Genomic DNA, 17,984 nt, shown 5'->3' with positions numbered 1-17,984 from the left:
CTATTACATCTCTAGCTCATCGCCAATGGGCACAATTCTCATACATGTAACTATTCCGATCGCTTAGAACGTGACGTCCGGCCTCGACGAGGACGAAGAGAGAACGGAATTCCTGCAGCGGGTCCTGCTGGATTATCTCGCGATAAACGGGCAGAAGGATCAAGCTTGGAATTGCGCTCGACATTTTTATATCACGCAGTGGTACAGGGATATGGTGGTTCAGCCGAAGAATACATCGCCGACAAAAAAGCCTAAAAATAAATCTAAGAAGCGTCATAGAGAACTTTCTAGCGAGGAGGAATCCGACGCTGACGAAGACAGTGATGGAGGCCTGAAGGACTCTAAATCGGATCGAAAGCATATCGCGAGTGCTATCGATTCGGCAGAAAAATTCAAAACAATAGAACGAAGAAAGAATTTCTTTATAGAAAAAATTAGGCCATTCCGGTACCAGGGTGGCACCCAAGTGCAGGTGATGCAATCGTACATAGATTATAGTGGAGCTGAACTTATTTCGCAATATCTAGCTTCAAAAAGGTCTTTCTCGCAAAGTTTTGATCGGTATTTGCGAAAAATTCTTGTTATACTGTGCGAAAATACGATCGCCATACGAACGAAGGCGATGAAATGCTTGGCGATGATAGTCGAAGCAGATCCGTCCGTATTGGCGAGGCCCGATATGCAGATCGGAGTGAACCGATCGTTCCTCGACCAATCCACGGCAGTGCGGGAAGCTGCCGTCGATCTCGTTGGAAAATTCGTCTTGAGCAGACACGATCTTATCGACAAGTATTACTCTATGCTCTCAAACAGAATATTGGTAAGTTTCTAATTTAATAAAACTACAGAAAGAATGTATGAATGTTTGTCACTGCTTTTATTAATTGTAAATGTACGTTTTCAGGATACTGGCGTATCAGTAAGGAAACGTGTAATTAAAATTTTAAAAGACATCTGTATAGAATGCCCCGAGTTTCCTAAAATACCCGAGATATGTGTAAAAATGATCAGACGAGTAAATGACGAGGAAGGTATCAGGAAACTGGTTATGGAAGTATTTCAGAACATGTGGTTCAGTCCATGCCTAAACACCAGCCGGCCGGGAGCCCTCGACATGACGGCGGCGGCCGCCGACCCTCTCACCAGGAAAGTACTGAACATCACGGACGTTGTTATTTCGTCCAGAGACATCGGTCTCGAATGGTTTCAGCAATTACTTATGAGCGTAAGTATTTTTAATAATTCAATAAATTTTACTTTCAGCAATGATTTCTTACATCCATCTAAATTCCAATTTTTTTTTAGTTATTCAAACCTAAAGAAGATAAAGATGATTCCACTAAAATAATTTATCAACCGCCTAAATCGCTGCTAGTAGCTTGTCAACAAATAGTCGACTGTCTTGTAGAGAGCTTACTACAGTTGGAAGAGACTAGTTCAGAAGGTGAGATTGAACAAAGAAAAAATACATATCAAATAAATTCAAAACTGTGATTACTAATAATCTATTGGATCTTTTCAGGTTCCAGTTCACCACAAAGAATTTTAGCGTGTCTCTCAACTTTGCATTTATTTGCAAAAATCAGACCGCAGCTGCTTGTTAACCATGCCTTAACTTTGCAACCGTATCTCAGTTTGAAATGTCAGGTGAGCTTACTTATATACACAGCTCATATATATGTTTAACTCTATTATCGTATTAAGGGACAATAACAGAGTTGATCTGATATTATGAAATTTACCAATGAAATATCAAACAACTTTTAAGAGAAGCTAGTGCCGTCTCAATTACTGAATTTAAAACAGTTATTGTTATTTAAAGTGAATGTCAATACATGAACTTTTTTAATTTAATTTACTTTCTTATATTTTTTGTGTTCACAAGATGAACGATGGCATTCACATTGTGGTGTGAAGGGTTGGGGCAACTGTTTAAGGTCAGATCGAGGTCTCATCATAACTTTGTAGTCTTCGTATAGCTATGACGCTCCGGCGATAGTGTTTTTTTATTATTATTACTTAGATTGGTGAACGAGCTCACAGCCCATCTGGTGTGAAGTGGTTACTGGAGCCCATAGACATCTACAACGCAAATGCGGGTGGGTACCCGCGCGGACTCACAACAGGTCCTACCACCAGTAATTACGTAAATTATACTTTTTCGGGTTTGATTTTTATTATACGATGTTATTCCTTCACCGTGGAAGTGAATCCTGAACATTTGTTGAGTACGTATTTCATTAGAAAAATTGGTACCCGCCTGAGATTGAGTGTATGTACTTGAATGAAATGAAGAAAATATATACTTATATATGAATGACTTTCGCAGTGAAGGAATAGCCACAGTACGACCGCAGTTTTTATAAATTTGAATAATTACTATTAGCAGGACATATTGTAGCCCGCTCCAGTAGGTTGCACCCGCCCACGCAATACATTCACAGGCTCCAAAGGTGATCCGATAATTCCGTTTTAGAATCAACACGAGCAGCAAATAATGTCGACAGTGGCGTCCACTCTTGAACTAGTCGTACCGCTAATGGAACACCCGAGTGAAGTATTCCTGGCTCAGTTGGAAGAAGATGCCGTTAAACTTATTCTGCAGCGTGGTCAACACGTCATCGCTTCGTGCATAGCCTGCTTAGCAGCTATAGTCAACAATCTCACGCATAATTATAAACTAATTAGGGATGTATTTAATAAATATCACGGTAAGATATAATTTTTTTAAATTGAATTAATATTTTAAATATATTCAATTATCCGAGTGAAAATATTTTGTTTATAGGGGTCCTACTCCAATGGAAAAGCAGCTGGCAGCGAAATCCCGAAATGACACGTTCATCACATTCGAGACCTCATTTTCGTCGTGCACTTTTCATCGTGGGCTTATTACTCAGATACTTTGACTTTACGGACGTCAAAGTCATTGATGGTCTTCCAGTGAGTATAGCATTACTTTAACGGACATAAAAAAGTTAAGCTAGTCTTAACTAGTGTTCGCACACAATGATGATCGAAATCAGACCGTAATTGACACCTCAGGATTTATGTTCATTTTACGTAATAATATTTTTTTGAATCGAATGATGCTACGGTGCCGGTGTTCGAATTCTGCAGGCAGGTACCAATTTTTCTAGTGTAATACGTACTTAACAAAAGTTCACGAATGACTTCCACGGTGAAAGAACAATCGTGTAATTAAAATCAAATTAAAATTATATTTTGCATAATTAATGGTGTTAGAGCGTCTTGTGAGCCCGTGCGGGTAGGTACCACCACCCAGCCTATTTCTGCTGTGTATTTCAAAACAGTATTGCGTTTTTGCTTAATGGCTGCGACAGTCGTTGTGCTACAAAACTGAGGCTTAGAACTCATGTCTTAAAGTGGGTGGCTACGTTGCGTTGTTGATGTCTATGTGCTCCGGTAACTACTTAACACCAAGTGTGCCGCAAGCTCGTCCACCCATCTAAAAAGAAAATAATTACTACTACTTTTAGGGCTTAATGTCGCGTTTATTATTGTCCCATTATTTCTGACGTTCCGTAAATCTATGTGTATATTAATGCCAATATACCTGTAATTAAAACGTCATATAAACAACAGTATATATCAGTATATATTAAAAGTTTGTAATTTTTATTATTATTTTTAGAACGACATAAAAGAACAGGTTTATTCAACGCTGATGTTTTTTGTGGGTTTGGAAGATGAGGACTTCGTCTCACATACTCTTAAAGCCCTGGGTTCAGTGTGCGTACGGCATTACGAATTCATGTTACGCCCTGAACTCAAAGAATTCTACCATCAACTACTGACCTCAGATTTAGCTCCGATAGAAATGAAAGTGGACGTATTGAGGAACATTGAAATGTACTTACAAGAGGAAGAGCAAAGAATGATAAGGCAAGATAAAGAGTGTAAGTAAGAGCTGTCTTGTAATCTCCCGTAAAAAAACCATTTTAGGATGCTTAATATAATCAGTTGGACTAAGATTTTTAATTTATAAAATTATCTACCGTTATAAAACATGTTCATCCCATTTGTACGTATTAGGGACCAGACAGTTCTTATTTTTTCGAATTCCCACACAAGCTTAACTAACCGCGGCTGAATGCAACTACATTAAACGTGACGTCATTTGGGTCAAAATAATACGACGACCTATACATAGAATAACGATAAGCCGACATATAGGCAACTGCTATCTGTTTCTGTTGATGTGGTTTACTGATCCTTATAAAATTACTGAGCCATAATATATTCACTAAAATACAGCGGATATCCACATTTGACATTGTGTGTTTTAATTATTAAAAAAAGTATTAGAATTATGAACGTTTATGTTGTAAAATTAATATAAATCATTTTAGTTACGCAAACAAATTTTTTTTTTGATAAACTTTTTAATCTGCTCAACGTCCTATCATACTCTGTAAACTGTTTTGTAACTGGTATCCATTTGCCTATTACTGGAGTAAAAACTAGTGTGAACTCGCACAGATAAGAATCGTTGGTCCGTTTCTATCAACATAAAGGAATCATACCTTTGATCAATTGAACTATGACTACTATAATGTCCATCTTGATAACATGGAAGTTAAAATAAATATTTTTGAATTCAGGGTCAACAAGATCAAAACATGAGAATCTCAAAGAGATGGGTGACGTATCATCGGGCATGGCGTCGACGGTGATCCAGTTGTACCTAAAAGAAATCCTCGGCTCGTCCATACATCACAGTACGGTCGTGCGGTCCGCCGCCATGAAGGTTGTACAGCTCGTCTTGGCGCAGGGGCTCGTGCATCCTGTACAGGTAACGAACACTTCACATGCAAGAACTGTGATAAATTATTAACATTATATTTTTGCACACATTTATAACACACTAGCGGCCCGCTCCGGCTCCGCTCGGGTCTTTAACAAAAATTAAAGATTAAACAAAAGAACACTTATTGTGGCATAATTATAATAGATAGACATATGCTGTCGCGACAGTTTTTGTAAATAATAATGTGTTCTACAAAGTTGTAGTACATTATTCTATCACCAATAGTTTTCGCAGGGCACGCGATGTAAATAATATTTTAGGTAATTTTTTTACACCTAGGGTTACATTATTGGAGTTTTAGTAAGGATCCCTAATTTTTTTCGAAAAATATTATAGCCTATGTCACTCGGGAATAATGTAGCTTCCAAACAGTGAAAGAATTTTTCAAATCGGTTCAGTAGTTTCGAAGCCTATTCAATACAAACAAACAAACAAATCTTTCCTCTTTATTATATTAGTATTATATAATATTTATAATATTTATTATATAATATTAGTATAGATATTATTGCAACTGCCTGTTGATCAGAAGGTATGTGGATAAGTCTATATGACCCGATCTCAACACCAGTGCATTAAAAGTTATTATCCCACTTTCTTTTCTAACCCAAACCTAATACAGCCCGATTCTTCTGGAATGATGTTATTACCTAATGTTGGCAGCTAATAAACATTAAAATGTCGACCACATTCCATGGGACAAAAAAAAAACTATGTCAGTATGATCATGGTCAATTGAAATTTGTCTCAGAACAACGCTGTATCTATTCGATTACTAGTACATCATGTGGTCACATCATGGTCCAAAAATCACCGCCGTCCCTTTTTTCTATATTCAAAATTGAGTGTGAATATTTATGTCCCAAGAATATATCGACAACTCACTGGACAATCGCCATCGGCTTAAACTGGTGATTGGGCGTATTGTTAGCCCGCACTCATTTTGCTTTGATGAGTGAACGCGCTGACGGCTTCCGGTGTTATGTGGTTATCGTAGCCAACAGACATCAAACTGAAAACCGCCCTGAATGTTAGACATGAGGTCAAAGACCTAATTGTGTTTTATAACGGTGGTCCTACTATTCTAATGGCGGCTGTACTTACCCATGCGGGCTTATAATACGCCCTCCCACTAATGAATATTTATATAATAGTGATATAAGGAACAGTCTATTCAACGTGATTTTTATCTTATGAGACTACGGTAATGTATTTACGAATTTTCAGTCTTTAAATAAAAAATCTTTTTACAGATTGTACCATACTTAATAAGCATGAGCACGGACTTAGAGGTAACAGTGTCACACACAGCGGACAAAAATCTTCAGGAAATAGATAAAAAATATCCCGGTTTCATCCACATGAAAGCGCAACTAGGAATCAAACTATCATACCAGTTACAAAAAACTTTGCAGTCGAACAGCAGAGAAAAAAACGTCATAAGGGGATTTAGGTAACATTTCTATTCTGTGACCATTTCAATGGTATTGATTGTATAGATGAATCATCTTATTCTCATCTCCAATCTAAAATATCCATACAAACAAATTAATAATGATTTCAATAACCACATTCATATTATAATTGTATTCACACAATTAAAATACTACTAAGAGTTCCAACTCTTAAGATTATGAAAAAACATATACAAGTATAAGGGCCGAGTCACACCGGAATGGCAGCGGCTGGCAGCGTCGCGGCAAGCACTTTCAGTGTGAAATAATTTTAAACTTTATCTATATACTTAAGATCAGTATCGCTTGAAAAGCCTGAAAAGGCTCGAATTTTCAGCAACCGTATAATTTACAATTATTGAATAGCCAATAAGCAATTTAAAGCTTAATTTATGCTTTTAATGATATTGTATTATATCGTGCTTTATATTTTAGGAAAAAAGAACTAGATGATCTACCCACTGCCCTTAACGGGTTTTTATATTCACTATTGAGGAACACAAGGCCGCAGAGACGAGCTTTAATTTTGTCATTACTAAAACAGTTTGACGATGTGTCGGTAAGTAAACTTATCTAAATTGAAACCACTTTCTATGTATATATCATTATGTAAACCGTATCTTAAGTGCCGATGATAAGAAATGTTGTAAATCCACACCAAATTCGTATATTGTGATGCCGTCATATGCCATAGTTGGGTTATAAGGTCGAGGTTGTATTGTATCGTAGTGAAATTTCAACCTTATAGACTCGAGTTGGGCGACACATCGTGATGTCTATGGGCTCTATCAACAGCTTAACCCCAATTGGACAGTGGATCATCACGAATGCAATATTATAAAATTTCAACTATAAGTATACAGTTTTAATTTTCTTTGTTTTAACAATTTCGTAAACCTTTTTCTTTTCTTTTCAGACTGCTCCATTAGATCAGATGCTGTACCTGGCCGATAATTTAAGTTACTTTCCATATCAAGTACAAGATGAACCATTGTTCATAATACATCATATAGATATCATAATTTCAACGTCAGGGTCAAATTTATTACAGCTTTTTCGTGAGGTATGCACTGTTGAGTATTAATTTGTCGATAAACGTTATATACAAACACTAACTATTGCCATCTCGCTTTCTTTACCTATTTCATTATACTCTACATTAGCGAACCCGACAGGCTTTTTATAAAATAATAATTAAAAAAACATTTTGCAGTGAATTGAATTGCGAATCTAAACAATTCTCGAATCCACTTGAACACATACAAAAAATTCTTAAAATCGATCTTTAGCTCTTTAGGAAGAGTTCAGTCACGTACACACGCACAGAAGAGTTATAAATATAACTTAGACAAATAGATAAAATGTTTTTGATACCACTACGTTTATCATTATCTTCATAAGATCATCGTTATCTTTTTAAGAATATATTTTAAAAGTCATATTATCGTTGCAGGGCTTAATAAAATCCAATGCAGGAGAGAAAGGTACCGCGGAGGAAGAGGAGGAGGAGGAAGAAGAAGACGCAGAGGCGTTGGAGGCGCGGGTACCGGACAACACGCGCGCGCTGCGGGACGCCATGCGCCAGGCGCGCGGCTGTCTCCTGCTGCTCGTACTCAAACAGCACCTCAAGCAACTCTATGGATTCACAGATGCGTTAGTATTTTCATCGACCTACAAACGAGCATAATTAGAACTGTATATAAGAGCTTTCGGAACGAATACCCCATACACAAGACGAATATAAGCCTCCATCTTGAGACATTAGATTCCAGCTTTTTTTTTTATTGCCCTTGTAGGCAGACGAGCATACGGCCCACCTGATGGTGAGTGGTTACCATCGCCCATGGACTTCAGCAATGCCAGGGGCAGAGCCAAGCCGCTGCCTACCGCTTAATACTATATACTTATTAAATAGCAGATCGGAAGCATGTTTGCGTCACAACAAAAATAAGTCGGATTGTCGGATAATTTGAAAGAAGTCGTTCATATCATCGTCATCATCATCATCATCATCATCAGCCCACAGTCGTCCACTGCTCAACGTAGGCCTCTCCCAACCTGTACCTGTTTATGAGATTTGGACCCCGATAACTCATATCACTTGATACTAGTACATTTGGCTTTTTATCTACTAAATTCCTCCTCGATCGCTCATTGCTGAACATCGTGATGCGCCCGCCTGTGACTTTTTTTTGTAATTTGTAGCCACTTATGTCGGTCAGTGGCACAGTAAAGTGCGTGGCTCAGTCTCATGTCCAGATACTCGGACACTTGGTCACTCCATCTTTTTCGCCTCCGACCTCTGGATCGTCTTCCATCCACTTTATCTGTCTACTAGATTAAGACTGCATAAATGTAATAACATTTAAAATTCACAGTAAAATCAATCAATATTCTCCATCGGAGAGTGTGAAAGTATACGAGAAGGCGGTGTCTCGACGGCACGCGCCAATATTCGAGCCCAAGGCCACGATCTTGCAGCTGCAGGAAGACGAGTGTGAAGACGAACTCGACAGACGCGGCCGCCGTAGACTCATCAACGATTACCTCGAAGTGAGTACAGGTCTTTTAGGAAACTTTAAAATTACATATAGATCACTACATAGTATAAAACAAAGTCGCTTTCTTTGTCCCTATTTTTTTTTATTGCTTAGATGATTGGACGAGCTCACAGCCCACCTGGTGTAAAGTGGTTACTGGAGCCCATAGACATCTACAACGTAAATGCGCCACCCATCTTCAGATGTAAGTTCTAAGATCTCAGTATAGTTACAACGGCTGCCCCACCCTTCAAACCGAAACGCATTACTGCTTCACGGCAGAAATAGACAGGGTGGTGGTACCTACCCGCGCGGACTCACAAGAGTTCTTACCACCAGTAAAAAATCCCTATGTATGCGTAAATCTTTAAAACTACGCAACGGATTTTGATGCGGTTTTTTTAACAGATTGAGTGATTGAAAAGGAAGGTTTATATGTATAATAATATCCATTAAGTAGTGGAGAAATCAATAATAAATTACAGTTTCCGAAGCGAAGCGAGGGCGGGTCGCTAGTATACAATATACATTGATGAAGCTACCACAAAATTATTCACGCGTCTCATTATTGTTGTGAACGTTAAAGTACGCGTCACTTAAAAAGAACGCTGGCGGTCAAGCTGCGCACTAGGCTATTTATCGATGTATTTGGTGGTATGAGGTGCGGCGCGGGGCGGGCGGGTCACCTGCCGCATGCTTGCCGGTGTGCTATTGGTTCGTCAGTCGACCTTTGCTTTCCGCGCTAGGTTCACGTCACGTTCGTTCTCAAAATACTATCGCGCACATAAGTTTTAATTACAAAATGGTTTTACATAGAAAAGTGAGAAAAATTATTTATGACGTATATTGTTTTATGAAGAAAGAGGCTGATAATAATGCAGTTGATATTTTGAAATAATGCATGAAACGGGCCGCAGTGGCAACAAAATGTTCCGAGTCTAATTTAAATTAGACTCGGAACCGTTCCGTACCTCAATAGGAAAAAAACGGAACCCTTTGATCACTTTGTTGTCTGTCCGTCCGTCCGTCCGTCTGTCTGTCTGTCTGTCTGTCTGTTCGTATTCAGATTAAACATTATACGCAGAAATTAAACATGTTTTTAATTATATTTCATAAAATTCTATCTAATATATTATTTTTATTGTACCTAGCATGTACGATCTTACCACCGTATAATTTTATTATAGTTAAGGAATGCCGACCACCAACAGTACCAGAACGTCATGCTTACTCGCGACGCGATCCACTTTTTGCCGCGTGACAACAAATAATATAATATGAATTTAATTACAGTCAAGAGAGTGCATCACTAACTATCGTACAATTCACATCAAGAGAAATTATCATCTTTATAACTTTACCTAAACTTTAACTTTGTATCTTTAACTTTAACTTTCATAAACTACTTTAATTTCAAACTTATGATATATTTCTACGCTCTCCTGTAACATGTAACTGCATACAGCTACAAGAGTACAGAACTACTAAACTGTACATACCAATAACCAATATACGAAGCCGCGAGCGAAAGATTACTTCAAAAATAAAACAAAAGTACTTAGTATTTTCGTGCGCGAGTGTAACCATGCGCAAACACACCCCCTCCAGTTTCTTCCAGCGTTCTTTTTACGCGACGCGCGCTATACTATGGCGTAGCTTTGAGTATAATTTAGAGATGATTCCTAATTGAAGTGCAATGCAAGAGTGTTATCAAGAATATTATTAATAATAACTTTTATTTTGGTAAAAAAAAGAAAGGAATCTTGACACATTAAACTTATAAATAACGAAATAGTGTTAAATATTTCAACTAAATTGATGTATTATGAGTCTTCTGTCTTCTGTCGATCAATTTAGTTGCACTCAAGCTGCATTATTATTATTATGAGTATGACATACCTGTTCGTTACACAAATGTTATCATAATGTGGGAATCGACTTTCGGCCAAACAGTGAGAGGCCCAAATTACTGCACTGCCGAATCGGTCAAAGTATTTAGTATAACATATTAGTATGCCTTATTTTAGCACAAGTACCACAAGCGCATTTCGGTTTGACTGTGCAGCTGTGGGAGCAATTGTTTCAACTTCTCTAATCTAAAGTTGCTTTTTCTTGGCTAATTATAGTGGAAGTCATGACTATTAATTTTCCACTTCAAACGAAGTATCTCCGTTTATTATTTCAAATAATCTAAATTTTAAGACAGATTTAGTTATAAAAAGTGTGTAATGCTACTTTTAGCGAAAATAAATGAACAAACGAAATTGAAATCTACAATTTGTATTTACAGTTGAAGCAGCTAATGCTGAAGTTCGACCCAGAAGAGGAGGACGAAGAAGAGAGTGCGGCGGGCGGCGGTGCCCCTCCCCCTCCCCCTACCTAGCGTCCCCTTCCCTCTGCCCCTCCCGCGCCCCTAGACTGACCGCTCCGCCGACCGACCGCCGCGTTACTTCGATCGGTTTATTTATTAGCGCTCGAGAGCCGGACGAGAGCCGCCTTGTACAGTGTCCGGCGACTCCCGCCCCGCGCCCTCGATGCGCCCGCGACGATTACGACGTCTTTGTACAACTTATATTTGATAAACTCTTGTTTTTTTTTTATTATTATTTTATTTTATTGAAAAGTCTTGTGTGTAGATAATTTTTTTATGGAGAATATAAAGTGTATGTATGTACCTACTCTGTTTTGCGTTTCCGTGTGCCGTGCCGGTGAACGGCCTAAATTGTCACCGGTGCGGCGGTCGGTGCGTCCGTGTGTCCGATCGACCGACATCTGTTAAGATTTTTACTTATAGTTTTTTTTTTTTGCATAAGAGAGAGGGTACCCGTTGCAATGATTTGCATTTCTTATAATGATAATTATAATATAAAAAAAATATTGTAAATAAATCGATATAACATTAAAGTTACGAAGTTAGATTTTTAATAGATTTTTTTTTTTATATTTACAAACCCACACTCACAAAACAATATACGAATAATATAATTGATTACATTAATATCACGGCTTGCTCTTTATTTTTCGTTCGTCCGAAATAGCAAACTTGTTGCAGAGGAAGAAAATTAGTGTTTCAGGTGTGGGGTTCACTTTTCCTTCAGCGATGAGTCGCCGCAAGTTCCGTATGCGTTGCTTATGAGGGTACTCGCGAGACTTGGGCTGAGACTGTAACAAATACATGATATATAAAGTTAAAATTAAATACTAAGTTCCAGATCACAACACAGTCTCCTTAATGTCTATATTTGTTGTGGGCACTTGAAGAAAGCTTTCTTCTAAACAAGAAAAATAGGTGTACTACGCATTTATTTACTGGTGGTAGGACCTCTTGTGAGTCCGCGCAGGTAGGTACCACCACCCCGTCTATTTCTGCCGTGAAGCAGTAATGCGTTTCGGTTTGAAGGGTGGGGCAGCCGTTGTAACTATGCTGATACCTTAGAACTTATATCTCAAGGTGGGTGGCCCATTTACGTCGTAGATGTCTATGGGCTCCAGTAACCACTTAACATCAGGTGGGCTGTGAACTCGTCCACCCATCTAAGCAATAAAAAAATTTACTAAGTTTATCTTTACCTTTTATTACATGATAAATATGAATGTAAGAATTTCTCACACTTTTTAGTTTGAATTTAAGAGTTGCAACTCTTTAGAAATATAATCCCAGAGGCTTTAACAAACGATATAAAAATCGCGTAACATTATGTTTTTAGGTCATTGAAATCGATATTATCGCTATATACCTATTTGTTTGGTAATACTCACACGCCTCTCGACATGTGTTAATGGTGCTATGACATGACTATGATCTTTTCTAAAGTGCCAAAGAAAATTACAAAGTTTACAATTTAATTGTATATAAAATTCCAGAGCGCGTAGAGCAAGGTTTATCGGCACCAATATTTGGTCAAAACTCTGTTTGACTTAATGACCTTTCCCTACAAATCTGTACCCTGGCTGCTTTACAATATAAATAAAATGGACGCATAAGCAATTAATTAAAGCCATTATGTAAAACAATTTAAAATCATCATCCTTCAAGTGATTAAAAGCATTCTTGTATATTTGTTGTGAATAATTTGCCTCAGCGTTCATGCTAACAATCGAGCGGAACAAACGCTATGTCAATTTGGGTACCGTATTCAGTTAAAATGACTGACAGAACTATCCTGATGTCGTTAGTTACGATCACTAACAATACATGTATAGCAATACACTTATCTGTAGCCCGTTAGCTCATCCATCCGCCCGCGCGTAGCTGGAATAGCCCTTTAGGCAACCAGCGAATAGGAAAAAAGGACTTTCAAACAACACTTTTTAAAATACAGTATGCTTAGTGCGAGTTTTTTAACGTTCTCGATAGCGTACGAGTTAGCCCAATTTTTTATGCAGTTGGAACAGCGCTGCCCCTAGCGGCAAACGTAGGCAAACGATCCCATTCCATACAAATATGAGCTAACTTTTACGCTATCGAAAACGTTAAAAAACTCGCAACTGCAAAATTTCGCTTGCGAAATTAAATAGCGCTATACAAAATAATTGAATACCATAATTTTACGTTGTTTACATTTATTTAATAATGTGTGATTGAATTGTAGTCAGGTAGTGTGTTGTGTGCTATATTTCTTCGTCATGGATCCAACATTTACTAAGGTAAATTATTTACACAGAATTTTAGAAATTCCCTAAGCACACTGCTAGATACAATCCAATACAAAACTTACCTCGTCGTTTACCGGGACGTCTGGTGGTGGTATACCGATAATAGAGCTGTCCCACATGACAGGATGCCAGGGCCGACGAACCGCTCGTTCCGGAGGCAGCTGCGGTTGCGGCGGCTTGAGCGGCAGCGAACGTACGTCCACATAGACATCATCGTAGTCCATATCACGTTGCATATTTTGTTAGGACTGAAAAATTAATATTAAGTATGATGCCATTCTATTTATAAAATTTCTTATCATCTCAAGATCCATTGATGATATTAACCGAATGCATAATATATAATTTACCCAGGTATGCCATAAATATTTTTAAAAACAATGAAATGCAACATTTACTACTGCAACGAGCCTATGCAAGTGTAGTGTTCGCCCACGCGGCCCGCGCTAATTTGAAACCCCTTCAAGTCATTCAATCCCGTTTTTATAAGATAGCCGTCGGAGCACCGTGGTTCATAAGGAATGTGGATCTCCATGATGACCTGGAGCTTGACTCAATCAGTAAGTATATACAGTGGGCATAAATACGCCACTTTGAGAACGCGGCACGACACAAAAACTCTCTTGTCGTGGCTGCCGAAAATTACACACTCGATCCTATGGACCGAATGGCGAACCGTCGACGTCGCCCTAAACACGTCATTACGGTTCCTCCCGATCTATTAACAGTGCTTTTAGGTGCCTCAAGCACCCGTCACCGTCCTCGCCGAAGGGCTCGGCGAGTAAATTAACCCATAGACACAGCCCACTGAGTTTCTCGTCGGATCTTTTCAGTGGGTCGCGTTTCCGATCTGGTGGTAGATTCTGCGAAGCACTACTCTTGCTAGGGCTAGTTTAACAACACCTCTGATTTGAGCCTCAAATTTTTATTTTATTTTAAAGGGTATTCGATGACATTATGTATGGAATATAATTTCAGCCAAAATTGCATTTGGGTTCATACTTACAAATTTCACATCCATTCATTGATGTTATTAATTAAATATCAATGCATCTATTGTTCTCTTTTCTATTTACGTTAAAAGTTGGGCCAGAAGACCGATCACATGACATTTAGCTGACGGTCTGGTTATTTGTCAGCATAATATAAGGTACTGTACCGAGGAACTCGACCAACTCAAGCTACTAAAACTATTTTACTATCATTGGTTCGTAGGTGGTGTTTAATTTTATTTTCTTAATAAAGTGTCCCTTAACTGTATATCCAAATTTAATTTTTAACACTTGGAATTACCTTTCTTTTTTGGGCCGTTACACGAATTCCGGGCCTCTTATGTGGTCCCCACAAAGATTGCAGCGGATACCAATTAAACGACTCCCCTGCACTCTCACCCAAAAGTTGGACTCCCGCCGAGACTGAATACGGTAGAGGTAGTGGTTTCACTGGCGGCGGAACGGGTGAGGGAGAGCTCGTCTTCTCTCCCGGCGCCGTGCCGCCGCCACAACCCATCGGTTGGACATCCTCGGGCAGACGTTACGAGTCTGGTTCTAGTGTTGACCGCGGGAACCCTCCTAATTTGCCCGGGTCCTGACCCCGGGTGGACATCTTACGTTAGGTTAGAGAGTAATTGTGGAGTCATTCGATGGTAGGGCCCTAACAACATCATTGGGTCCGCGATCTGCTCCCAACATGTGCAGATTGTCAAGTGGCACTTACCCCACGTGACACCTCATATGAAGGTCACTCGGCCACTTGCGTGAACCCAAACCCCTTGTCGCCTTGCTCTAACCAGATTCGCAGCTCACACTAAAGACCCAGCCGGCAAAGCCTTCGAGGCAAATCGACCACTATACTTGTACATCGGCCCTTTCGATACGATGGCCCGTCCACGTGTTTTTCTTTTCCTGCCTAACTCACGTTGGATCATCTATGGTATCCGTAATCAATTCAGAACAAATTGTTCTGAGGTAATCAATATACATTAAATGATGATAGTAATGATGATATTAAAATTAAACTGATTTAAATTCAAAAACATGAATAATTAAAATAATTTAAGATAAAGCTGCCGAAGTAAAACCGTTTCACGCCTGCAAGCCTTTCGCAGAAACGATGTAGGAGTATCGAAAATAACACGACGAAAATAACAACGTGCAATCATCGGAGCAAACCTCTGTTGAAAATCACTGCGCAATAAAGTAGCCCCGTTTTTTATCCAATCGTTATTTGGCAAAGAGACAAGAAATCATTTTTTCTACGCCGTCTATCGTCTGTTACCGATTGCCGTTACCCATTATCTTCGTTACTTAACAATTACAATGATATACACTAATCACTAGTTTAATACGTATTCAAATTGGATTTGGATCAAATTCGATTACCTACTAGATGACTTTTCTATACTGATAGGTCGTGTTGGTAGCTCGCATACGTTGATACTAACATCTTATCTATTTCTAATTAATCATATATTTCATTTGATAAATAGGGTAGTCGTTATTTAATACAATAGAGGTTTAGTCTCATTTCTCAAATAGATAGCGTCATTCAACGGCATTGACTCCAGTGACTGCTTGTTGTAGAATCAGATGGGCTCCGTAGCTGACTGCTTTTATTTATTGCTTAGATGAATGAACGAACTCACCGCCCACCTGGGGTTAAGTGTTTACCGGAGCCTATAAACATCATGAACAATTTGAAAGCCGTAACTCCACACCCTCTGAGACATGAGGTCGTAGTTTTAGTTGTACTATATAAAGACTGTGAAGCTCTTCAAGCCGGAACGCATTACTGCTTTGCGGCAGAAATAAGCAGACTGCTGGTACCTACCTATTTTAATTGACACTCCTCATTTTTTTACTTTACATTTCTCCCACTAAGTATCGACACTCTCGTCGGTTTCTGAATAAAGACTTTTCAATATAATAAATGAGTCGTCTATTATCAAAGGCGGCAATCTGTACATTTGGACAAAAAAAATTTATTGATATGTCAATACAGATTTATTTGAATATAATCTTCTCCTTCAAAGAATACGGTTCAAAACCTGCATTAAATAAAGGTTAATAGTTAACCTGTTATTTATCTAAGATGTCGTTCCGAAGAGTTTTGTGACTGCCAATGTAATACAAAGTCAATAATTCGTTTTTCTGATTTACCAATCATTGTCCAAAAGTCAGATTGCCGCCTTTGATAATAGTCGACTCAAATATTGTATTTGATGTTCATACAAATATGCAGACAGGCTTCATTAATTATAACATATACACCTCAAAGGTAACATTAATACGACTAACGTATTGATAGGAGGACGAATTGAGAACCTGCACGGGTTCGTACCTCCGTTGTCTATTTCAGCCCTCACAGTTTAACCCAAATGGTTTGACGTGTAAGAATAATGGTTACATTGTAATAAAATGAACATTTCGACACAGCTCCAAGTGTAGAGCTTCCATTAGTCTCCGGCAGGTAACGGCTGAACAGCTGGTATATCTGGAGCTTATTTAACCATCTCTGATAATTGAAAACTCAAATAAACTTAACTATTAAGATTATCAACTACGTTATATTATAAAGGAGGCAGTCGATATTTTAGTACCTACCCATACTAAGAAAAAGAAAATATTACTAAGTATACTCAACGAATTAAATAAAATAAAACTAATGCAAGCCTGATTCGCTTTCCATCAATAGGCTGCGTAATAAATGTGTACTACATAAAAACATCATTTTAACTATGTTATTGACAATGGTCGGACACGCTTTAATGGTTTGACAAATAGCATTAGGTCGGACCTAACAAGATCTCAAAAATAACGATCAAATGGATCAACATTTTTCAAATTCTTATGACTGTATACAGTACAAATATGTATCTACTTTCCTATCCTATCCTATACTCATATACTTACGTTTTATATAAACAATGAAGTAATGAGTTCGCGTAGTAGTTGATCACTTTGTTAACAGGATAAAAATAATTAAATTATATCTACTAGAATAGATTACCACTAAACGTATGTACTCACTTTTTTAAACTATGTCAAATTTTCACTTAGAGACGGGACCACACTGTTAGTTGTAGACGTCGTATGGTATACTATTTTTATTAAGAGAACAGTGAACTAACTACTGCATCGGCTGTAGATGTACGACTAAAATTAATTATTGTCTTCCGACTCTGGTAGGCTACGAGAGAGCGCAAAACTGTTCCTTCATGACGTATGTTCGACAATTACGTATAAAAATAGGTATCAAACAGTATTGACATCTAGGACGCTGACCGAGCTATAAGCCAACTATTGAAAAGTGTTTAAAAACAAACAATCGATCAAAACGTTTTGTTCAGATCGGTTACAAATAAAGTATAAAAACAAAAAGTAATCTCAGAATATATATAATAGTCTTAGGATATTTTAATTGAAATAACGGGATCTTAAAACTTTCTCTTTCATGATATTGCAGACGTAAATTGACCGTGATAGCTGCGACGAAAACCAGCGA

General features: G+C 38.2%; 2 protein-coding genes across 4 annotated transcripts in view; one reads left to right on the top strand and one right to left on the bottom strand.

Moving 5' to 3' along the window:
- LOC101746749 (nipped-B-like protein A) overlaps positions 1 to 11,750 on the top strand; it is a 21,805-nt gene extending 10,055 nt beyond the window's left edge. For both annotated transcript variants that reach the window (XM_038013162.2, XM_062670581.1), the window contains 14 exons: positions 68 to 820; positions 905 to 1,225; positions 1,306 to 1,444; positions 1,523 to 1,647; positions 2,477 to 2,711; positions 2,789 to 2,943; positions 3,656 to 3,920; positions 4,626 to 4,816; positions 6,085 to 6,284; positions 6,721 to 6,844; positions 7,202 to 7,348; positions 7,739 to 7,938; positions 8,664 to 8,838; positions 11,116 to 11,750. In XM_038013162.2, coding sequence (XP_037869090.1) covers positions 68 to 820; positions 905 to 1,225; positions 1,306 to 1,444; positions 1,523 to 1,647; positions 2,477 to 2,711; positions 2,789 to 2,943; positions 3,656 to 3,920; positions 4,626 to 4,816; positions 6,085 to 6,284; positions 6,721 to 6,844; positions 7,202 to 7,348; positions 7,739 to 7,938; positions 8,664 to 8,838; positions 11,116 to 11,208 — 3,123 coding nt within the window. In that variant the 3' untranslated portion in view covers positions 11,209 to 11,750. The remainder of the gene's footprint in view (positions 1 to 67; positions 821 to 904; positions 1,226 to 1,305; positions 1,445 to 1,522; positions 1,648 to 2,476; positions 2,712 to 2,788; positions 2,944 to 3,655; positions 3,921 to 4,625; positions 4,817 to 6,084; positions 6,285 to 6,720; positions 6,845 to 7,201; positions 7,349 to 7,738; positions 7,939 to 8,663; positions 8,839 to 11,115) is intronic.
- LOC101738838 (uncharacterized) lies at positions 11,725 to 17,984 on the bottom strand. Of its 2 annotated transcripts, none has more exons than XM_021347069.3 (3): positions 17,510 to 17,984; positions 13,544 to 13,729; positions 11,725 to 11,987 (listed from the first exon to the last, which is right to left on the bottom strand). In XM_021347069.3, the coding sequence occupies exons 2-3, from the start codon at positions 13,715 to 13,717 to the stop codon at positions 11,826 to 11,828; spliced, it is 336 nt and encodes a 111-aa protein (XP_021202744.2). In that variant the 5' UTR covers positions 13,718 to 13,729; positions 17,510 to 17,984; the 3' UTR covers positions 11,725 to 11,825. The 2 variants fall into 2 exon arrangements, with proteins under 2 accessions (XP_021202744.2, XP_062526566.1); XM_062670582.1 differs by having other exon boundaries at positions 17,393 to 17,781.

Source organism: Bombyx mori, chromosome 10, assembly GCF_030269925.1.
Source record: "Bombyx mori chromosome 10, ASM3026992v2".
In the NCBI taxonomy this organism is placed as follows: domain Eukaryota; kingdom Metazoa; phylum Arthropoda; class Insecta; order Lepidoptera; family Bombycidae; genus Bombyx; species Bombyx mori.
Note: the sequence above shows the minus strand (reverse complement) of the source record. Positions and strands in the feature narration are given on the sequence as shown.

Excerpts from the sequence above, each read along its gene's own strand:
- LOC101738838 (XM_021347069.3), bottom strand. The coding sequence starts at position 13,717 with ATGCAACGTGATATGGACTACGATGATGTCTATGTGGACGTACGTTCG. Across the intron at positions 11,988-13,543 it reads ACGTCCCGGTAAACGACGAG|TCTCAGCCCAAGTCTCGCGA; the intron begins GTAAGTTTTGTA and ends TATTTGTTACAG.